This window comes from Dermacentor variabilis, chromosome 3 (assembly GCF_050947875.1).
Source record: "Dermacentor variabilis isolate Ectoservices chromosome 3, ASM5094787v1, whole genome shotgun sequence".
In the NCBI taxonomy this organism is placed as follows: Eukaryota; Metazoa; Arthropoda; class Arachnida; order Ixodida; family Ixodidae; genus Dermacentor; species Dermacentor variabilis.
In genome coordinates, this window is record NC_134570.1 from 117,266,476 (window position 1) to 117,290,527 (window position 24,052).

Here is a 24,052-nt window from a genome sequence, read left to right on the forward strand (position 1 = left end):
AGACAGTGGGAAAGAATTGACGAATATACGCCCGAGGCGTATGGATTGCCGCGTATACTCAGTTCGGTGTCACGTCATTATGTAAATGGCACGAAGAGGAGAGTACGCAAGCGTGCAATGACATATGCGTGAGAGAGTGCCATGCAGGTTGTCCCATCTAGAGTTGTACAGGGCTTCACCGTAACTTCAGCGCCACCACGTGGGGATGCATCCCACTAGAGAGTCAGAGCCGCGCAGAGCGGGGATCGGTACTTCCTCTTGTCGCGCGGTGGTGCGATTTTCGATTGGCAACAGGCTAAATGTAGCTTCGCATAAGCATATTGATCCCTGCATAATGTAGACAACAGCATCCGCGATGTTTATCGCATAACTAAACGACATTTTAATAAGGGTCTCTCGAAAATAAGCAGTTCTTATTTGAAAAGCGCGGTTCAAAAGTTCGACAACGTGTCAGCCTATTTAAACTAATATTATTAAACTAGTATATGTATGCATAATCCTGTGCAAGCATTAAGTGTGTGTCTCACGACCCTCTTAGCCTTCGTGTCCTTAATCATCGTCGTCAGCGTCTATGACAATCTTTCGTTCACCGGTTTTACGTCGCTTCAGTTACCTAGTGGTCGGTATGTGTTGTGTAGTTTTTGTCGCTCTCGAAGTTTAGCACTGGCCCTATCTTCTGCAGCAGTGGTATAAAATCCACGCTGCCGCAGAATCTGAATGATTTTGCCTGCGACAGCAGTACTTCATGTAATATGGAAGCGACTGCAATCTCATCACCTTGCCATTATTTTGTCTGGTTCCGTAAGGTTCACGTCGCCTATTAACAGCAGGACAACGACTATAGAGTTGTGATCCAACGCTTGCAAATTAAGTTGTTTCATTACTGTGTTTGCGACATCTGATCCTTCTTTCAACTTTACCTCCCAGTAATGCCAACGAAACGACCGATTTCCCACCTACAGGACGCCGTTTGCGTCAGCTTGTGCAACTGCACCGGGTATTTTGCTAATGCTTCCGAAGAGTATTCATACACCACGTAGCTCACAGCGCTGCGTCAAAAACTTTTCAGCAACCACACATGTACAAAAAATGCGTGATAAGAAAAATCTATCCGCACCGAATAAAAATACATTGTGCTTGCTGACTATTTTAGCCCTCTAATTTATAAGTCAACCGGACAGTTACAGAATACGAGCATGCAAGCAGACGAACTAGAATAAACTGCCGTCGAGTTTTTGCACGTTACTCCGTCGCGTCGCAAGTTACGAGTAGTTGCGTAATGGCATTATTACTGCATTAACGCGTCTTAATATGGCACGCGCAAGGACGCCTGCTAATCTGGCAAATTTGCGGGAGTGTCTCGCAGCAGCCGCTCACAGGTGCCCTGCGTTTCGCAGTGCACAATCTTCCCGTTTCTGCGTGCACAGGTATATGAGCAGAGTGTGTCACTGCCGCGCGCATTTATTTTGCCGGAATTGTGCCGCGTGTTCGCTAATCCAATTTCCCTGCGATGCATTTTGCTAAGAGGGACCGCCAAGCTTGCGATTTGCAGAATGGGGCCTGCGAAACGATAATGCGAGAGACGCGGCGCCTAGCACGGGCAAATTACGAGATGTCTCAGCCGTACATATGATAGCACTGCGTCGGTCGCATTTATGCTACGGTCGAGCGGCGAACCCGCGCGCGCACCTGAGAAACCGAGCATGCCGAGCGCATTGTTCGCCAGTACACTTGATGTCGGATTTGTGAGCAAGGAACTCTCACCAATGGGTCCCAACAGTGGATGGATTCTGAGAATGGTTGGCCGTGTAATGTATTACGGGCATCCACTGCAAACTTAAAATATATAATCTACTCAACTTTAGTGTACCTTATCGAGTCTGGTGCATTCTTTCACGGCTATACAGCATGAATTTTGTAAATCCTTTTCATGCGTGACGCAACTAATTTATTTGACAGTCGAACTCTTCGCTGCTCTTGACAACGGGTGTTTATGCGGTTGCATACTTCCGGATATTCAGGCAGTATTTGAGCTTGTCTCTCACCCCTTACTGTGTTTCAAATTAGGTTATAGGTTTTAAAAAAATTTATGCTTGTATTCGGTAAACACTATTTCAACCAAAGCCCAATTTGTGGCTGCTAACCAATTTTATTGCCCTTCCTGCCCACTTACTTCGGTTGTACAGCAGGCTTCTGTCCTTAGCCCTCTTCTACATTTTGTGTATATTTACCACTTGGATAGTTCAATTGTTTATTAGAATATACGTTGACAAGTGCCCAATTTATCATCTAATACTTTATATTCTGACAATTATCTTGCAGTCCTTCAGTCTGAGCTTGACGCTATCATTAACTCATGTTACTCATGACAAATGCGCCTGAATGTTAAGAAGTGTAATGAGAATCTCCCGAAAATGGGCCACCTGCAATCCTCCTTTTTAACGCGATAGCGTTAAGGAGCTCGTGTCGCAGAAAAGCCGGTGTCGTCGGCGTCGGCGTCGGTGTCGGCGTCGGCGTCCGCGGCGTTGGCCGTGAGCGATAAATCACGGCAGGCACTTCATAAATAAAAAGCAACTTCCAAGATGGGCTGGGTGGGAATCGAACCAGGGTCTCCGGAGTGTGAGACGGAGACGTTACCACTGAGCCACGAGTTTTTTTTTTTTTTTTTTTCTTTATTACCGTTTTCATGGTACATACAAAATATACACACTTTACAAATGGTAAAAATGCCACCAGTCATTGGTGTGCACGTGGTTTTAAAACCGCCCAAGTTTAGCAAGCTCGTTCAATAATCTAATCCATTGTGGTTTTTCATTTTGAGCATCGTAGACTTCTTTTAAGTAACAGACACTTTCAATAAAATATTCACGAGTACTTCGAGCATGTACATCCGCATGTCTAACGGCCATGCGCGTGCGCCACAGGCTGTGCAACCCTAATAACATAAACATGTCGTAAGGCACTCCTCCTTCGTTTTCCGTTGGGAGAAAACGGATGCCATAGGGTGTTATCGGCAACTCTTTCTCTATAGTGCGCTGGAGGACATCCCAGTGAAACAAGGCGTCCCAGCAGTCTATGAATATGTGTTCAATTGTTTCTTGCTGATGGCATAGTAAACAGTCTAGAGACCAGGGAATAAAAATACCTCTTTCCTGAAGCCACGGTTTTACTGGTAGTGTATTGGAATGTAGTTGAAAAAAGAAAGACTTTACCGATGGCCTGACAGGCATACGTTTTACCCTTTTCAGCACATTTCTTTCAGTACCTAAACTGAACATAGATCTGTACAGCGGTACTGGCAGTACTACATCAATTAAATCTTTATACAGACGTTTTTTAGGAACGTGACTGAGGTATTCCATTGAAAAGCGTACCTTCAGAAACCGAAATGCCCATATCACTTCTTTCAGAAATCCGCTCATAGGGCCACTGTTGACTACACAACTAGATATAATGAATTCAGGAAGAGCCGTACCTAGTCTCAGTTGCATCACATTAATGAGGAATGGGTCTTTTTGGTCTCTAAGAAACGCAAAACGAAACACTATCTGTTTCAAGAACAGATGTGCCAGTCCAAGCCCTCCTGTTTTGACGGATCGAAATAAATTTGTTCGACTGGTTCGCTCCCACTTTGACCCCCATACATACACTGCCAGTACCCTATGCAAACGCTGCACGTGCAATCTAGTCATAGACAATGCTTGCAATACATAGCACACTTTTGCAACGGCGAATAAATTACAGACCGTCGCGCGGGCAAACATTGAAAGACTACGGCCACCCCATTTAACTGTTTTTTCTTGCACTTTCTTTGTTTCGTCTTCCCAGAATCCCGCAGTCTCCTTGTAGTGCTCAAGCGGCACCCCAAGATACTTTGTCGGCGCAACGGTCCACTTCACATTCACAAAAATAGGTGGGGTGTTTTCCCATGTTCCATGCCATATTCCTAGGCACTTATCAAAGTTTATGACGCTACCCGTCATTTTACAAAACGATAAAAAGTCCGCTACCGCAGTCGCGACACTTTCCTTATCGCTACAAAACAAAGCAATATCATCCGCATATGTTAGCAGTTTTACTTCCGCTGACTGCAAACGAAAACCTGTAATACTGTTGTTATAAATAATTTTTCTGCAGAATGGCTCAAGGTATAACGCAAATAATAAAGGACTTAAAGGGCACCCCTGGCGCACACTTGAGCGTACGTGAAAGCTCTCACTTACATCCTTATTTATTATAAGATTAGCGGTACAGTTAGCATAACACATCCTAACTCCATCTAAAAGCACCAAACCAACATTTACATAATCAAGAACAGCGAAAAGGATATTGTGGGATACACGATCAAACGCTTTTTGTAGGTCAAGCTGCAGCATTGCTACATGCTCGCCCCACGCATCGCAACATTCTAGAATAGTTCGTGCAACATGAATATTTGTGTAGATTGATCTACCTTTGATTCCGCATGTCTGATGTGGTCCCACAATTCGTGTTATAACTCGCTGTAACCTCTTTGCCAAGATTTTAGTAAATATTTTATAATCGACGTTAGTCAATGCTATTGGGCGATAAGACCCTACTGACAGCAGTTTCCCTGGGTCTTCCGTTTTGGGAATGAGCACTATATGCGACCGGCCAAAGGACGGGGGTGCATATCTTCGTTTATATGCTTCAGCAATTACCTGATGTAAGATTACGCTCACATCTTTTTTGAAGGCCTTATAGAAGGCCGCTCCCAACCCGTCAGGTCCAGGAGACTTCCCTCGACCTAAATCGTCAATGGCCTCTTCAACTTCTTTCTGGCTGATCGGTTCTTCCAGACACTCGCGGTCAACATCATCTAGTTTTGTCATGCTGGCAAGGAACTCTCGTTCGAACTCTTCCGGGACATCGCAACTTCTTCGAAATAATTCGCTATAGTGCTCTAAGAACGCTCTCTCTATTTTTGCTTGTTCGTCAGTGACTTCATTCTTATAACTTATTTTCCGTATTAGGTTTTGCCTAGCGTAAGCCTTTTCATCTGCAAAGGCTCGCTTTGTGGGCGTTTCACCGAGCCATAGCTTTTCGGCTCTTGCTCGGATAACCGCTCCTCTGTACTTATCTTCGTCGATAAGCTCCAGTTGGCTTTTAAGTTCATTGATCTGCTTTGTGAATGTACCAGGCGTATCGGCTTCTATTCTGTACGTAAAATCCAATTCTCGTTGTATTTCTTTCTGCTTTTTCCTTTCTTCGTATTTCATTACACTCGCTTTTTCTATTGCACAAATCTTTATTTCTTCTTTAAAAAGCTCCCACCGTTCTATCACGTCATCATGTCTCGCCAATAGCAGTTCAAACTTTTCCTTTACGCACTCTACAAATGATTCATTATGCAGCAGCTTGTCATTAAATAGCCACATTTTCCAATTAAAGCGCGAGGCCTCTTTATGCGTCCCAATTGTGACTGACACCAAACAATGGTCACTGAATGACACATGCTTAACGTCATAACTATGGCACGCCGCTCCTAAATGCAATGAAACATATACCCTATCCAGTCTCGCGTGGCTCGCACGCTGGTAGTGTGTAAAGACTGGCTGCGTCCCATTAGTTAATATATTTCCTATGTCTTCTAGATTATGGTCTTGCACCATTGCAATTAAGCGTGAGGCACTCTTATCCCTTAGTGGGGCATTTTTCACTCGATCAGCTACTAAGCAAACACAATTAAAATCTCCAAGCATAATTATTTGTCTTTCACAATTCAGGTACTGCTCGAGCCATTCAAAAAACACGTCTCGTTCATTTTCGGCGTTCGGCGCATATAGGCAGATGATTCGCCAGCAAGACTCGGACATAAGAAAATCTACTAAAACAAATCTACCACTTTGGCACACAAGCACGGTCTCAACAACTATTCCTAAACTGTTTCTAAGGAAAATGGCACATCCGCCTGACGTGCCGAAAGCATGAGAAACACAAACATCGTACCTTGCTCGGAAAGGCAGCACCATGCGGTCAGTTTGTTCCTCGCTATCTAGTTTCGTCTCTTGTACAGCTACTACATCCAAGTCGTTCTCCAAGAAAAGGCGACTTAGCTGATACTGTTTCTTTCTAGCGTTTAAGCCTCGAACATTGATAGTCGCAATTTTTAGTGCTGTACCGAGATTTCTCGCCATTTAATAAAATTACATATACGCCATGGTGCATACCTCGTGAGCGCAGGCACACCAGAAAACCCGCCGCTTATTTCCAAGAAGCAACCCTATTCCCGATGCCTGCAATCCTCGAGCTTCGGCTTGGGTTGCACGGCAGAAGGCTCCAATCATTGTCCTTATTGGATAGTTGATGTGCGTCGACGTAGTCCCTAGGAACCGCAGAGCGTCAAAGCTCGCGGCTACGTTGACGGTTTCAACACCGCTTTTCTGTCTGGTGGAACGTTGGGCTTGGGCTTCAATGACGCGCGTCGAGTCGCCACCGTTTTCGTTGGTGGTTCCACAGACCCAACGACGTCTTGTCTGTCCTCGTCGTCCGTTGTAGCTTCGCGTCCTCGTTTGCCGACTGCGCCTCCGGTGGATTGCACCGTGACGTCCATGCTTTCCGTGTGTTGGCTCGCTGGATCCTTTGAAGGTTCACCGTATTCAGCGCTCCCACTTGTCTTTTCAGGCACTTCCCTGACGTCGGGCTTTTCTACAAGGCTATGGTCTCCTTGCTGTTCATTTTGTTGCGGATACGAAGGCATGTCTGCTGGTCGCATCTCCTTTTGAGTCACTTGACTCGACGTTCCTGCAGCTTCTTCCGCGTCGGCTTCGTCCATGACGAGCTCTGCTGCGTCAGTTTTTCCAACTGGTCCTGTTACACTTGCGTACGTCTTTACACACGAACTCTCGTCATGCCCAAAACGACGGCACCGAGCACATCGAGGGACACGGCAGTCGCGTCGTATATGTCCCTTGCTGTGACAGCGCAAACACACTGGTGCTCTTCCTGGCGCAATTAGCAGCGCCAGTTCCCCACCAACACGAAGCTGATGTGGGAGGTCGTCAACCTTGACGCCTGGATGGAGCTGAATGCTCACCGTCCGCGTCGTCGTACTTTTCTCGTGGATGCCATTCACACGCCACTTTTCTTTCACGACATCTGTTACCTTCCCGAACATGGCTAGTGCAGCACGTACATCTTCATCGGGAACATTGAAAAGCAGCCAGTGCAACTTCAAGCGCAGGGCTTGGTTCGCAGGGTCAACTGCAACACAGCGGCGACCCTTCACCTTCATTTCACCGATGGTCAGAGCCTTCTTCACGCCTTCCGCATTCTTGAAGGTGACGGCCCATACGTGACTCATCTGGTACGCCCCCAAGGCTAGTACCTCAGGGAGCAATGCCAGACGGTCCAACGTATCCTTGAAGTCTTCAACTCGACAAGGCCTGGCCCGAATATCGGCATGTAAAAATATGGTATTCAAAACTGTACGACCTGTAGGCAATGTAGGCAAGATGACTTCGTAATCTTCACGTTCAGCAGGCGCCGCATTCCTGTTACCGCGGCTATTCATTGCCGCAAACACCGCCCCATCGGAGCACATGATAACCACGTCCGCTCTCTTCGACAGACGCACTCCCTCTGACTGAGCCACGAGTTCGATGCTTCAAAGCGGTACAAAAGCGCCTCTAGTGAACGCGGTGTTACCTTAGAAGGCTCAGGCGTGCGTCGCTTGCTGAGGCGCGCATTTCGTTGTCGCGCCGAACGCTGCGTTGCTTGACGCTCACCGCGTCCGATGCGGGGCGCGTTGTCGCTGCGCCGTAGCCCAATACCCCTTGGCGGGTCGACGGGAACGCTGTCGCGTTCCACTCTTGAAGGCGCAGCTTAAGCGTCCTCCAATTTTTTTATAAAATTGGTGGCTTTATGCTAGATGAAGTAACCTGTTATAAGTATTTTGAAGTTCACATAACTGCTAACCTTTCTTCTAAAAATCGCGCTAACTACATTACTAATAATGGTAATTGTATGTTAGGTTAGTTATACCGCAACGCGTAAAGGGCACCATTGTCCTCTAAATTAACTTTATATAAAAGAGTAGCAATATCTAAGCTTCAATATACATACGTATTGTGGGGCCGTAGTCAATAATTTCTGATTTATCAAATAGAGTAGGTGCAAACCATAGTGTCCGTTTCATTTTGTCAAGTTATTCCAGCTTTTCCAGTGTGCCATAGATGAAACTCACTTCGCAGTTTCTGAACCTCTCTTTGCCTAGAATAATGTCGCGTTCATCAATGTCCCACAACTTTTTTCATAATATTCACCTGAAAAATGAACTTCTTAATGAATCTGCTTATGATCCATGTAAAACTAACCACTGCCATAAAGCTTGCGTCCCTTTTTGTCGCTATAGTTTGTTTTCTGATTCATTCATCCCGAGGAAAGGTAAAGAACGGAATTACTTAGCCACCTACGTCGTCAGTATTCTGAACGCCTTCGCATTTATATCTCTCATCGTTGTAGCGCACTGGAGTAGTCTTGGTTCGAAACAGCGCTAATCCCCGCACTCCACAGTACTGGGATGTCCGGTAAGCTTATGCGAATTTTCCAGGGTCACCGGCAGCTGCCTGAGTTCCATCGTCTTCTTGCGATCGGGATGCGTCTGAGGACTGCATGCAGCTCAAAATACATATTAGAGTGTTCCGGTAATGTAATACAAAAAAAAAACGTACGAAAAATGTTGTCGGATAGACGACCTCATTGCCGACACTCGCGTCTTTCCCTCATGAATAAGCTTCTCACATCGGCTAGACCGTTTGGCGGAACAATTTCCTTGGATCACTGGCATATTATGCACTGCGCGTCTCCTTACCGGCCATTTGGGGGGTATATGGGGCTAAGCTTATCACCCTTTGCTATCGCGCCTCCAATTCTCCCAATTACCTCTCACGCTCTTTTCGATTCTCCTCGGCTGCATTTCTTGCCGTTAGCTCCGTGAATTCCATCCACACCGCCCATAGACTCCACGTTTCTTCTCGTTCGCATATACCCAGGATGCTGCGATATGGAATGACTGCCAATGTCGTCTTCTAGTAAGGCTGGTAATACGGGTCACTGAAGAATGCAGGCCTCGGGGAAGATGAGATGCCAGCGTCGACCGTTTTAACGTAATAAGTTTCACTACGTCTCCCTAGCATTCGCTGTGGGCTAGTTTGAAAAGACGATGAGGTAGAATATTTTAGGCAGCTAAGGATGTGTTCCTGGGTTGAAGGAGTTGCGCGGTTTCGCTCATGCTATTTTCATGCATAAGATAATTATGCCGCTAACGTCCATTTGTACTTATATAGCATGGGACGGGGTATGAGCAGCAAATTATTATTGATAGTTGGTATTGCCATCTCTCCTTGCATGAACGTCTGGAGCCGTCTTCAGTACTATGACGACCGCATGTGTGACATGCATGCTGAAAGTACGTCCCAGTACTATATAACCAGCGAACCTAGAGTGCACGATGCTTAGACAATGTTCACGCCACATTTGTGAAAATATTGGCTAGCGCATTTTGTCATCATAATAGATGGGAAAGACGAGAGAATGATGACACGGGCATGTCACCAAGAGCCGGGATCAGTCGTTGCACGCGTCGAGCTTCTGCAGTCATAAAATACTTCTGGCACCGAAGATATGAAAGTAGGTCAGCCAAATTTTAAAGCGAAGCTTTTCAAGCTAAGTTTTCTTAGCCACACTCGTCGTGGTTGCTTAGTGGTTATGTTGTTGGGCTGCTAACCACGAGGTCGCGGGATCAAACCCCGGCGAAGGCATTTCGATTGGGGCGAAAACACCCGTGTACTTAAATTTGGGTGCACGTTAAAGAACCCCACGTGGTCAAAATTTCCGAAGCCACCCCACTAAGGCGTGCTTCATAACCAGATCGTGGTTTTGACGCATTAAACTCCATTATTTAATTTTTTTTTCCTTGGCTCTTTCTTAGAAATTTCTACTGCTGCTGCTGTCCGGCACAGCGCGTCGGAAGGTGATTCTGAGCATTTCTATACATGACAGGAGAGCGGCAGAGAGGAAAGGCGACGCGGGAAACTCGTTTGGGCCTGTGCACCGCGTCGGATGTTCAGAATGCCCTCTGGCCATCGCCATATAATCCTGTTGTTATAAGTTATTATCCGTGACCACCCGCAAAAGCATTACAGAAATTGTAGCGCTTGCTTTTGTACTAAAGTGCAAGTGCAGAGGGAAGCTAGATAGAATTGCAGAGAGGAGCGGGGCAGGCAGAAAATGGCTTCAACCGACGATGTCGCGAAACGAGTGAATAATGGCCTTGCAACTCTTCGCTCGCAGCTTCCATATAAAGGGTTGTGGTGCATAAGGAAAAGGTGACATGAGAAGGCACGGAAATGCTACTACTATAGACACGACGGCGGTTGCGGCCAAACTAGATGAATTTAAGTTCGAGGTACTGTACGGTATGGTTCTGCTTTTCTGAAAAATAAACACCATCCGAATTTGTTAAGCGGACAATTTACGCGGGGCGTGCAGAACGTGCAGAAACAGAGGCGCATTAAAGCGCACCGTGGACTCTAGCCGACAGCACGGAAGCTGCCACACAACAAATCAACACTTCTGTGCCCGCCGTGGTAGCGTTGCGGTTATGGCATTGGTCAAGCTCGGGCTTTCATCCCGATCACGGCAGCTGCATTTCGACTGGGCGAAATAAAAAAAAAAGGCTTGTGCACTTATATTTCGGGACGTGTTAAACAGCACCACGTTGTCAAAATTATTTCGGAGTCTGCCACGGCGGCGTGCCTCATAATCCGACTGTGGCTTAGGCACGTGCCACCCCATAATTTAATTATTAATTTTAATACTTCCGCAACGATACGACATGTCATGTGTGGCAATGAATATGCTGAACCCTCTCAGAAGTTATGAAGTATGGCGCACGACAACGCCTCAAGCAAACACTTCCTCTTGTGTGTTCCGTGTACTACGCAGTCACAGTACACGCAAGAGAAAGTTTTCACTACCACTACTACCTCACTACCTTAGTGTTGGACTAAATCTTGAAGAAATTAAACATCCGCCGTCAGTATCAGTGCTAATTAACCCCAATCAAAGCAAACAGCACAGAGAGTTTCACTTACATCGATTTCCACAGCGCGTGCAATCCGCACAATTTCCTCATACATATTCTAAGATTCTAAAGTTACTACATCCCTGACGCGATATAAAATTATGTGGGCCATTATGGCCACGGCAAATAGATACGATTGGTTACAAATTTACGCCCCAGTGAGAAATGGCTCTAGCGGTGGAAATGCTATTGCGAAACAAAAATGTACCCTGGAATCATTCGTTAAACAAAACGTGAACAAACATGGAAATAAACACGAACTCAAATCGCTTTCTCTCACCGGTTACTCAGATCCTGTGCCATACCACCAGAAAAAAAAATCTACACAAAAATTTAATATGAGCAATTGTTTTAGGTCTGGGCTTGTTTTCATCACGCTTCGTTTTGGTGCACAAAACAGCCAGGAAAATTCAATATACGCATACTTTGGTTTCGCCAATGACGAATAACCCAGAATGCACTCGCAAACTACATGGTGGCGTCGGTGAAACGTTGGATAAGCGACCCCTTTTCAGCGCATTAGAAAACTTGTGGGACGAGGCGTCATTTATAATGCCTCTCTAATTGCACTCGAAGTGCTCGTGAGACGTGCACTACTGGTACGTTGGGCTGCCTCTGTGCAAACCCCGTAAGTTACTCCTTGCCGGTCCAACTTCCCCTCAACCTAGCGTACAGTTTCCTGACTCCCTCTACGCACGTTTCTACTGTGCACACGAGGATACGAGTTTGAGCGCTGCCTTTGTTACGCGGTTGCCATGTCCATTATCACTTGGTGCTGTGTTGGCACCGCGGTAGAGCAAACAGAAGCGGCAAGCAGGAAGATTTATCGCCATTTGTCACGTGACTGTTCCATTTACTTCGTTCTCCTAGGAAGTACGCCACACGTGACGGCATGTTTGGTGTTTCTGGCCGTGGCCAACACTGCTCCCGTTAGAGTTTTCAAGTTTGAGCGTCTAATTTTTGTAGCAACGTGGCAATGATTATATCCAATAAGAGGTCAAACCAAAACGGTCAACAGTAACCTGGAGAACACTTTGTCCGAAGTTGGGTAATGACGACGGAGGCGGGGAAATACACGAATCTTTCGAAGCTCTTTGAAGCCGATATTTAGAGGTGACGGTCAGGGATTAGATTACATTTCGCAGGAGGCACACAAGAATCACGGTGTTTCTCATTGCTAGTGATATCGCTGTCAGAAGCACGTGTGTGAAAAAAGAAAGTGTACATCTAACTATTCTGAAAAATATAGTTTGTAAGAACCCTCTAAAGCTAAGAACACTTTCTCTAACCTACAAAGTTGTCTTTTGAAGGACTATCAGAGCAGTCGCTCACGTTATTTTGCTTGGCAAGTGCTTCGGTAAGACTCACAGTTTCTGCAATAACAGCAATAAGGTGTTATCAGGAATTGTAAGCCTTGGTATGGCAAACACAATAATATGCACGTAGAACGAATATTGTTGCATTGAAAGAGTCGCGCGAGGATATAATACCTCAAGTAATGATTGAAGATTAAAGGTACAGCGGTAAGTTGATTCACGAAGTTTTCGCAAGACTCATTTCTTGTCACGGGCACGTGAGGCCAGATTAACATAGACATCGGTGCAGCAAGTCCACAATGAAGTTTGTTTGCATAGATCAATAGAAGCTCTCACAAGCAGAAAGGAGCGTCCTTCAAAAAAAAAAAAAAGAAAGGTGTCGCTATCCGTGTAGTAAGTAAACTTCTCTTAAACAGAACGCTCGGAAAGATGCACGCAAGTAGTGTGTCTGATATGACGTTGTTTCACAACAGAGTTCTGGATGCTCACGATAGCGCTGGACTACATTTCAGGGACGCTGAACATCTATACCTTCAGTGTATATGCATACCCACATGCTACCCATCGTAGGGTGCTTTCAGAAGTGTAGCGAGAAAGGCTGTATCTGTGAATCGAAACGCCAACGAATATGCTGAGGGTATAAGAGCCAGAGAAACGCTCACCGTCTCCGCCATTCACCAAGAGAGCCGTGCGATGTGCACGCCGCTGTGCATGTATGTAGAATATGGAAATGCGTTTGAGGAAGTCGGTTTCGCTGCGCTAGGTGAATATTGGCACATATTTCAAGTAGTCGGTATTTGAAGTCGGCTGCTTTCGATTACTCGGAGACAGAGATTTCAAGGTGCAAATATTAGTGGCGCTTTCGCTAAATTTGTGATTCCTATGTTATTCCGTGCTTACTCGAGGGCAGATTCAGCCAAGCAGGAGGAACTGCTTGTACAATTTTGAGCCTACCACTTCGTATGCACAATGTTTTTGTTTATATATATTTCCCCTTCGTAGGCTCCGCTTCTACTTGTTACCTGCGTGAGGCAAAAATAGAAACAAGAGATTCGGGTATTTTCCTTCTGCGAACACGAAACGAAAGCCTCTCGTGGAACAACAATCTTTTCTAGAAGTCATTTAAATGAAGGTTCTTTGCACACAGTAAAATGTAAGCCATGGGCCTTAAACAAAACACGCACTTACGAATGGCCAAGTAGATGATGATGACTAGCGCAAGTGGCTCGAGCAGGCATGCATGTAGGTATTTCGAGAAAACTATTTATGTGACGGTAATGTCAGTTCTCAGAAATGTTAACCCTTAAAGTTATGATCAAGTCCTGCGGACATGATTAGCTGCTGTAAGAAAAGTTATTGGTATTCCACGAAAACTCGCGCACGGTTGCGTTTTAATATCAGTGCATCAATAATGCCACAGCAGCAAGCAATTTCAAATCTACATAATGGTAGGAGCGTAATCTGGAGGATTTGGGTCGGACATGGCAAGCTCACTTTTTCATTTGGCACGGGCTATGGAAAACCTGTGTGCGTAATTTGCGGTATCTGCATTACTAAGTCACAGTTGAATTATCTGAAGTTTTCCTGGAATCAAGTGCGCGGGCATGTTTTGGGCATGTCCTTTTTTTCTGTTCGAAGGTCCGTGTCTTCTCATGTAACTGATGGTTCTGGCGTATGCAAAAACTATTCCTCTAACAAACAAATGAGCGATCTCGCGGTTCCTACAAGACGGGGTGGCGGCACGACTTATAGGAAGACACATATGTGACAGCCTTACGCTATATTACAAGCGGAATCTCGCATTCAATATGTTCTCCGTATAGATACGTATGCCCATTGTACGGACGCAGTTTATCGTACCATGTGTGGTACCATGGTTTCGTATAATTGCGTTATGGCAAGAAGCGGTGCTCATTGGAATTTCTGCTATGGAAGTGCGTTTTACCCCCCTTTATTAAAACATACGCCGCGTGACAAAGTCAGTCCAATTCTAGTCAGAACAAAAATCCTTGTTAAAGACATTTCATTATGAATTCACCTTAGTGCCACGCGTGTAGAAGTACCAGGCGCATAGACATCGTTTCCGCCAGTTTTGCAAACAAACTCTTCCTGCAGCAGATATTTTTTGTAGTGGCGTGCAAATACTGAAAATGATGGAACAGTATCTTGGCATTTCAATCTGCGGTTTGCATAGGCCCGGCACGCAGACACGCCGCCCTTGTGTCTTGGGCGTTGCCTGCCGATGGTGCTTGCACGGAACAATTATGCCTTTGGCAAGCGTTAATTAAGCATCATTTACTCACCTTCAGGGCCGATGAAGGGACAGGTGAGAAGAAAAAGAAACGCCATTCGCTTGACGGTTCTTTAAGATTTATCTAAGGGCTCTGCTGGATCGAAGTTCGCGTTGACAGTTCTGTGGCCTCCTTTCGGCATCGGTGATTTGCATCGACCTGTTTGTTTGAATCAAGAGACCTCGATCGGTTTGCGGTACTAAAGGCAGGAAGTACTCCCGCCTTAGATTCGACCAGTTCGAGCCACTTTTTAAGGAGACTCACTTCAGGGGAGACGCAATTTGTTTTATAAGATTTAAACCACCTAAACAGGTAAACGCCATCATGACGCACACCTCACCCCATTCTGCTGCGTTTTATTGCTTTGTGTCACTTTCTCTTATTCCCATAACTTTATTAAATTTACGGTTAAGGATAGTCTTTAGGTTTTGACAGTATCCTTTGCTGATCGTTTTTTATTTGATCAGGAGGCATAGCAAAAGAAAGTAACTCCATAATGCGCACCCTCGCGATGACAGTTATTAACGACCAAGGCAAACTTAGTTCGCATAACTAGGTTTCTCGAAACCAGCGCGCAGCTCGGTTTTGGCGCAAAGATAGCCTCAGGCGCACACACTGCATTTATTCAGGCGGAACTTGTTTTCCTGCACTGAATTTACGTTGCTGAGCCGCTAGCGACCCACATAGGAACATTATGAGACTCTCTTGGGTATCGCGATAGGCAGTTTGGCGCGCATTTCTCCTGTGGCAAGCACGTGGATGTTCGAAGAAACTTTATCATTTCGAAGAATGTCAGTACAAAACAGAGCTGAGTCCCTTGTCGCCTGATCGGACAGCGCGCTGTGCGGTGAAAGCCAATCTTGCCAGCGAACAAATGGATATCAATAAAATGACAACTCTCTTATTATGGCCAAACCGTCTCAAGAAATATTCCCCGCATTTGGTGGCCTCTACCATGGAATAAATAAAGATGCAAAATATTTTTGTCGACCTTTTTTCACACTTGTATACTTCGGCACAAATAAACCAAGAATAGACAAAGTTTATACAAGGAAGTGCACTGAAATCTGTGCTTGTATCAGTTGGCAAATTTTGCCGATGAAAGCAGACTTCGATGTGAGATTCACTCTTCTTGTGCAAAAGAAATCACAAGGTCAGATTTCTTCGTTAGCAAAATTACAGCCATTTTTGCGATGTCATCTGAGCTTTCGTGTTCGGTCTTCAGCATATGGAGCAACTTTTGTCCACAAAAGTGCATGCAAGGCTCATTGAGGTAGAGCGCACGTTCGATGAAGCGAAGCCACAAAGCACTCGTCGAGTTGCAGGAATGGTTCTGAGGAACGGGATGGTTTTTTCAGTGGTTATGTGAGCGCGCAAATACTTTAATGTCGTTTTCAATTCATGCGGAGCTGGATTTCCTTGCTGCGGAGCTGGATTCTGTTATGTGTTTTATCACATGTTGTTTCTTTTTTTACGACGTCATGCTTTCCAAGTTAGTTTATGGATCTGGGAGAACGTTCATGTCTGAGGCTTTCGTCGTTCATCACAGTTGCTTTAATGTTTTCCCATTGATGAGGCGGAAGAGGAAAAATGTTTATTGAGAAAAAAAAAGGGGGGGAAGCACGTGTCTTTCTGCATTGAATCCTTTTGTGCTTTTCTCATTTTGATTTCACGTTCAGTTCCGCCTAGGTTCACGCGCGCTGTTGTTTTGTTTTCATTTCATAAACGATGTCCGAAATTTTATTTAATAGCTGCTTGCTATCAATAGGGCAATGTGCAGGCTTTCTTTGCGATTGCGTGGCGGAGTTTGGCGAGGCAGTTCATTCCGTCCTGGGAAATCCTTTGTGCCGACCTTCCCCATTACGCACGCTTATATATTGTCAAGTATGAGAGGAAGGTACTTATAAGAGGTCGCCGTAAAGAATAGCTAGCTGACTCTGCGTCTGCCTGTCTTAGCAGTGCTCTACTTTTTGCACTGTGTACTTTGCAATATGTCACAGTAGTTTTCCGAAACAAGGGTAGTCCTCTTCGTATGTCGCTTTTAATTAACTAGTGTGGTTTTTATACTGCCGAGCACAAGGCTTTATATAATCTAACTTCAGAAGGTATATTCTCGCAGAAAAGTTCAAAACACAATGGTTACCGATGGCGCAAGTAATACGACATGTTTTACCAACAAGATAAGCACTTTTTACGATAAAATTTTCATATTATTGTTTCTACATTGAATTGCTGAGCTACTGTTGTGGCCGTCTTGCTAGTTACTTGTGCAACTAGCAACATGTGAGAGAGAAAGCACGCGAACACAGGAGGATACGTAGCCCTACTTAATTGATCGTGTAGGATGAAATGATGAAGACTTCCTTGTCCACGCCTAGGATACGTATCACTTGAAATAACAAGAAAAATGAAAATTTTCTGGTACACTCACTCACCATTCATTCCGAGTCAACTTTTTCCCAGCGAGCACTTTTTATTCGCTTGAGCGCAGTAGGACACCAGTTAAGTGCACAGCATACGCCTTTGTGTCGCATTCTCCCTGATATGCACGCAGCTCCTGGAACGTGAGAGCTGTTAGGACTTCCACAACCGCCATACACCAGAACAATAGTGCATACATTTACTGTCTGGCCAAAGTGCCCTCAGGAACTTCGGACTTTAATACCCTTTCTGGCAGGCCTCTGCACCAGACTAATCCTGAAAAATTTTATCTAAGGCTCTTGGTCTCTAACAGATTTTTGCATTGATAGCAGGACTTTTCAAGCTACCATTTTGGGATGGCACGGCACTCCAGAACCCCTATTCCCAAAACCCTCTTACGCTAGACCTGATTTTAAGAGAACCTTACAGTCAATCATGATGCTGGGCATTCATTAGTGAAGCTGTCGACCAATGGCAAAGAACACTTACATAAGAAAGGCTTTGCAAATACGGGCCAAGGTTTCTACGGGGAAACCACGTGTGTTGGCTGAAAACATCACCGTACCAATATCTTCGTCGCCATCGTGCCCCATTCCTCTCTCGTTCTCTTAAGTGCAGAGTACCAGATCGGAGTGCGCAGCATTGCATGAATTCCCTGTAAATGATTTCGCTATAGCATTCCCTTTGTCGCAATCTGCATTCCTGGTAATAAAACGAGTCAGTTCGGTGAAGCAAATGGCAGCCCGGTTGCAGTAGTAGGGACTTGTGTTACTCAATAGCGTATTAAACACTACGCGTTTGTCAAGTTTTGTGTACATTATCTGACATTACGAAGACGTCTAGACCCTGGTATACACTACGGGCAACAGATGCGACAGAGCGCCAGCCCTTCGATTTCCAAGTTTCCTTTTTGTTCTGTAATTTGAAATATGCGCGGGACTATCGCCTCTTTGCATGTAGTTCAAGCAGCAATTCGTTACTGACGTGGAGGTCGTCACGTAATGATCAGTGAGCAGCACAAAAGCATCTATTGGGACTGCTGTTTTCTTTAATTCCTTTTCTGAGAAATTCAGTGATCTATGTTTACGTTTCTCTTCTTTTGATCTGATTTACAAGGTTCAGGAAGACGGGGGTTGTTTTCACACCGCGCCAACTTTATGTGCTTCGCGTTTCTTTTGCTCTATTGCTAGGAAGAGAGCCTCTCAATTGTGGATTATATGCAAGTGACCTTGTAACGATGAAGCTTCAAAGCACACGCAGTAGTTAGTGCGTTCTTGAAAGGGCACAACCTTCATATGGAATCTATGTTGCCGTCGCACTGATCACGATGCCACCCTCCACTCAACCTTCCCCACTACCCGTCCTTAAGCCACCTTTAGTGCTCAAAGTAATCACCATGTATCTAGCCAATGAAACGTACTGGTGCGAGCAGCTGTAAAGGAGAGGAACAAATTATGATAAATTGAAATAACTATTTTTTCTCCTGGAATCTTGGAAAATGCACTCAACACAATAATACCACTTTTCCTCGTTAACGGCTGTTTACAAGTTACGTTGAATGGCAGCCTTCCCTGATGATTGTGGTGCAATTTTCTAAGTGCGTCGCACTCGCTGCGCAGTTTTATTCCCTTCTTTGTTATGTTTTCCCAGTTCTGTCGATAAAGTGTTTGCTTTCTCTTTTGCATTCGCGCTTCGGACGTGCGCTCGTCGATGCCGCAAGATTGCAAGGGATTATACCGCAGTCCGAATACCATGGGCCACCCTGTCGCCGTTTCAACAGTGCCAGCACACAACCATATAGCACAAGAGTGGCAAAGATGTGGACAAACGTCAACGCTCTGCATCGGCGGATACACAGTTGCCCATCACCGGCATCCGTGCTTGACTAGCGCTTACGCTGCCCCAGAACCTGCTCATCAGGAAGCGGAGGCTGCCGTTAGCTCTCAGACTATTCACCGCTATCTCGCGGACGCATCTCTGCCTCAATCCCGCAGCCAGATTTCTAGAGCCTACACAAGCAAAAAGGCGTTATCATTATTTCTTTCATACCATACACCCTAGGTGCACACTGTTCCTGATGGGTCCTAGGGCAGGAAGGTGCTTGTATTTTTTCAGATTTTTTTCTTTCTTACCGGGCCCACAAGCTTTTACGCAAGAACATGGCGCTGATTGCCTCCAGGTGCCTCCTGCAGTACATTCCATGGATACAACTTCTCGTGCAGAGAGCGAAGTTCGCGACGTGATTGATTCGGGGAAAGCAAAAGAAAACAGTGGCAGGCGTTTCCTACTATTGGTGGGCAGCATTCGGTGATTCGGCTCTCGACCAACGTTAAGGCGTCTTCTTCCCTCTGCGGTATTAACCTGTCTTTCGATACTTTTCTTCTTTCTGTTATATTGAAGCTCTGCAGGAGTGGGTGTGAGGAACGTCCAAAGAACGATATGTTTTCTTTTGCGTTTATTGTCACAGGGTGTTCGCTATCGATAAGCGACGCATGTAGCCAGAAAGCTTTGAGCACCTGTAGCACTCGAGATTTTTGGCGCCTATTGAGATCGCTGCTTTACTGCAGTACCTTAGAACCTATACTGACGTCATTTTCTTGTTTTGAAAAGCCAGCTGCCGTTGTGGACGTTTTGGTGTCTACTGTGTTATTGCCCGGTGCTGTTAAGGCCGTTTTAATTTGCAATTGGCATCACGAATTACAGCATGACGATCTTTTTGGTTGGATGCGTCAAGAGATTCAGTGATCTTGATATGGAAGTATCCAGTGCGTTTGCTCCAGGTACAAAGCGCATTACTAGAAGTATGGCGCAGTTGATGAGCGCTGCTGAAAAAAAATGATATAGCTGTGCAGTGGATGAAACAGCAACCTTAAGACTTCATACGCTTTTTTTGCGTTGACCCGCTACTTATACTGTTGCACTACTCGATTTACTATCTGCTATAGCCACTTAAGTAGGTGTCTCAGGGGCTAAGGTGTTGTTCTGAGGACAAGGTCTCGAATTAAGTTTCAAGAACTCTTTTTTTTCCTTTGCATGGAATATTTATTGAGACGTTTACTTTTACATACGTCAGCATTCAAACATACATCATCGCATTAGGAAGGAGGTTACATTTAAGGCTTCAGCCTGACAAGGCCCACCCTCCTGGTAACAAACTGCGTAAGTGAGGTTGGTTGGTAATAACTTTATTGAATCGTCAGGCAGGTTTTTGGCGACCCGGGCTCATCTCCACCCCGATGGAACATCGAGATCTCTGGACGGTCCAGAGTTGGTCGCTGAGGGCGGAGCTGCTCGGAGCGGTGGCCCACCTCAACGATAGGTTCTCGGAGTGTGACTCGTTTTTGCGTTGGCCGTTACGTTCCCATAGTATGTGTTTGAGCGTAGCTGTGTCCTGTTTCAAATCATACATGTGTCTTCTTTGTGCGCTTCAGGGAGTATCCGTTTAGGTGAAAGGGGTTCTGGAAGGTATTTGTTAGTAGTTGGTGTAGGGCCACTGCTTGTGCCCCGTTTAGGTATGTGTCTGGTGGTGGGAATGCTGTTCTGGCTTGCTGGTACATCTTTCGGATGTCATTGTATTTGGTCTGTCTGTCTCGTTCGGCTCGGGGGTCTCACAGAGGGACGGTAGCAAACTTTCTTCTTGGGCGCCATTAGAATCATAGCCAAAGGGAACACCAATTATTTTATGCCGTGTACAATAATAGAAACAATGATCAATTTTGAACTGCTGCTGTAAAACGAAACGAAAAGCAGCACGGAGAGTACGCAAAATAACTAGCCATTTCTGGAATATCATAGGTCCGCAGCTATGGGTTTTAATGCAGCTAATAACTCAATATCTTTTTTTCTTTCGTACAGCATTTTATTCAGGAACTCATGTATTATGTTTTTGATTTCTTTTCATTCGTGAAAGATATAATCATATGCTCGAAAGTTTGCGGTAAATGGTTAGCTTTAACCTCCGGATTCCTGCGAGAAACACATCGGCGTTCATAAACCGCATGCCGCCGAGCAAGTGAAGAGAAGCTAAGGTTAGCTGTGCTGCCGATAAAACAATAAGCCTTTATTGCGTGTCTTATTGCTTTCTTATGGAGAACAAAGGAGGAGTTTAGGTTTGTATGCATTGTACCAACTCAAATAAATAATCAGTAATGAAGAAGTGATTAGACAAGGGTAAAATACGAGGCGGCCCCATTCCGATGGAGGCGGAATGCGGAAAATGCTCAGGTACCGTGCTTTGCGAACACCTGAAAGAACTCCAGGAGCCTATTAACCGGGAGCCTGCATTTCGGCGTACCTTAAAATTTATATTACACTGCGCAGTTCTTGGATTGTAATTCCCAGAATTTATTGATTTCAATAGCTACCATGTCTGAGGCCAAATTCACAAACCTTTTCATTCGCAAGTTCTGTTTGCCATCGGCCGACAGCCTTTGTTGATGGTACGTCGAAGATCCCGATTAGCTGACAGCTGGCCCAATGAAAAATAAGGGCGCATGGAGTTTTAGTCAATACGAGCCCTGTTTGCTCTCACGTTTGTCAAGTGCCATACCAGGGCAAATTAAACCCAGCGCTAGTCGCATTCTTTTGTCACCTGTCCTTTCATTTCTTCGTCCCTGTGAAAATTTTTATTTAGGCGAATTTGCGCAGGCAGACTGCACCGCTTTTACTAAGAGTACATTTTTCACTCTCCTTCCCCCTTCACCAGTGAAGGAGAGCCAGCCGGGTTCAGCCTGGTTGACCTCCCTGCCTTTAGCTTATCATTTCTCCCTTTCTCTCTCTCAGCGCAATAGAGGCAGATTAATGGCTGGGTCAGTCAACCATGAGCCGCGATGCGTAATTGGAGACATTGTCGACCAGATACACTCTATGCTGCAACTGTACAGGATCCTCTTTATTGGATTCCTGCGGTACAGCCTACCTGTCATGTCCAACACCTGCAGAACTAACCTGAACATAATCCAAAGCATCCAAGCCCAAGCACTCAAGATATGTCTCGGTCTACCGCGGAGTGCGACAACGACTGAAGTTATTGCAGTGGCTCAAGATTTCACTATTAGAACGCACATTAGCATTGAAACAATGCGTGTGCACATAAGACACTTCGCCCGGACCCCTACCCACCACCTAGCAAATCTCCCAGTAGATAGGCCCCACACGACATTCAGTGCGACTGTCTTCGCGCACCGTGCCTCTTTCAGGTCAGGTTACACACCTGCGGCAAGGCCTTCTATTCCTCCATGGTGTATGCGCCGTACTCAAGGGAACCTTACAGTCCCAGGACTTCAGAAAAAGTCGGACTTGCCATCATCAGCGCTCAAGCAACTAACTTTACTTCTCTTGTACGAGAAATACAGCGACTGCACACACGTCTACACTGATGGATCAACTACATCAACCAGTTCCGGCGGCGCTGTAGTTATACCAGCAATGAGAATAACCAAGCGGTTCAAGACTTCCCATGTCACTACGTCTACAGCTGCCGAGCTCGCGGCTCTCCGCGACGCGCTTCAAGTGATAAATACTGAAGGTCCTAGAAAATGGGCAGTCTTCTGCGATTCAAGGCCGGCCTTGCAATGTGTGCATTCATTTCTCCGACATGGAACTCACGATCAGCTCACGTGCGAAATCGCGGAACTTGTCCATCACTTAGGAGAAAAAGGCCATGATATCTCTTTTCAGTGGATACCAGGTCATTGCGGTATCATTGGTAATGATGACGCCGATAAGGCAGCTCGGATGTCAAACCAAGAAGACCGCTGCGTCCCCATTCCGCTCTCAAGGACCGACGCCGCGAGACAACTTGGCATTCTGGCACGCACGATCTCCTTAGCAGAGTGGAATACCGTACATAAAAGGCGCACAAGACTGCACCGACTAAACCCATCACTTCAACTCAGACCTCCAGCCGGTGTGCACCGGCGTGAAGCGTCTCTTCTGTGTCGGTTATGGCTTGGAGTGGCCTTCACGAATGCCTACTCAGCACTAATTGGAATGGCTGATAGTCCAGCATGTGATGTTTGCGCATGCGAGGAGAGCATTGACCACATATTGTGTCATTGTCCTCAATTTCAAGCACAAAGACAGTATTTGTCCGACACATTGAGGAAACTAGACGATCGTCCTCTGAGTGAACAGACAATATTAGAGCACCATCCCGACCGATCATCGGCTCAGAAGGCAGTGAAGGCACTTTTGTGTTTTCTCAGAACTTCTGGTTTGCTCGAGCGGCTTTAACTGAAGTGCTGTCCGTACACGTCTCTACACCTTCTCTCTCCCTTCTTTCTCTTCCCCTTCTCCCTTGCCCCAGTGTAGGGTAGCCAACCAGACTATTGACTGGTTAACATCCCTGCCTTCCTGTATTCTTCTCTCTCTCTCTCTCTTGTCGACCAGATGTGTGCCTAGTATCGCATATAGGAAAGTTTGCAGGGGAAATATTGACGACAGCATGCGGGCCCTTCGTGCTGAAATGACGCGCACCGTAGCCGGCTTTCGAGGTTGGTGTTTCCGCAGCCAATTGATTGCAGAACTCTCGTGGTAGACGAGAAATAAAACGAAACTCCAGAGGCATTTAACCGTGTTGCTGTGAAATAGCTTGAGTTTAATTCGTAGAATTTTAGACTTTTGCTGTGTGTAGTTTCTCGCATATGCATACGCTTAATGACAGCCTTTCCTTCTCGTATGAGAAAGTTTTCACCTCCGACCGAAAGACAGTAGCACATTGAGCCTCGAAGGCATCGTTATACATAAAGCGCTGATTTGCGGTGAGGACGTATCCAATTAACATTATTACGTGCATTATGCCCATGTTAGCTGCTGAAGGCAGGCCTTCAAACGTTAGGTTTTCAATTTACCTGCAATATGTCTTTATTCCATAAGCAAACACTTCCGCTAATGAGCAAGCATTGTATCTCACTTCA

At 45.6% G+C, this 24,052-nt stretch overlaps 2 protein-coding genes and 1 long non-coding RNA gene across 3 annotated transcripts in view; 1 reads left to right on the forward strand and 2 right to left on the reverse strand.

Moving 5' to 3' along the window:
• The window catches only part of LOC142576222 (uncharacterized), a 177,867-nt gene that overhangs the window by 60,183 nt on the left and 93,632 nt on the right, over positions 1-24,052 (forward strand). The window lies entirely within an intron of this gene.
• The window catches only part of LOC142576217 (uncharacterized), a 73,147-nt gene that overhangs the window by 9,452 nt on the left and 39,643 nt on the right, over positions 1-24,052 (reverse strand). The gene's annotated exons all lie outside the window — the stretch shown is intronic.
• Positions 6,093-7,564, reverse strand: LOC142576214 (uncharacterized). The gene has a single exon (XM_075686233.1). It carries the CDS (start codon positions 7,562-7,564, stop codon positions 6,377-6,379), a length of 1,188 nt encoding a protein of 395 aa, XP_075542348.1. The 3' UTR covers positions 6,093-6,376.

Bases quoted from the DNA above. Each gene is read 5' to 3' on its own strand.
- LOC142576214 (XM_075686233.1), bottom strand. From the start codon at position 7,564: ATGTGCTCCGATGGGGCGGTGTTTGCGGCAATGAATAGCCGCGGTAAC.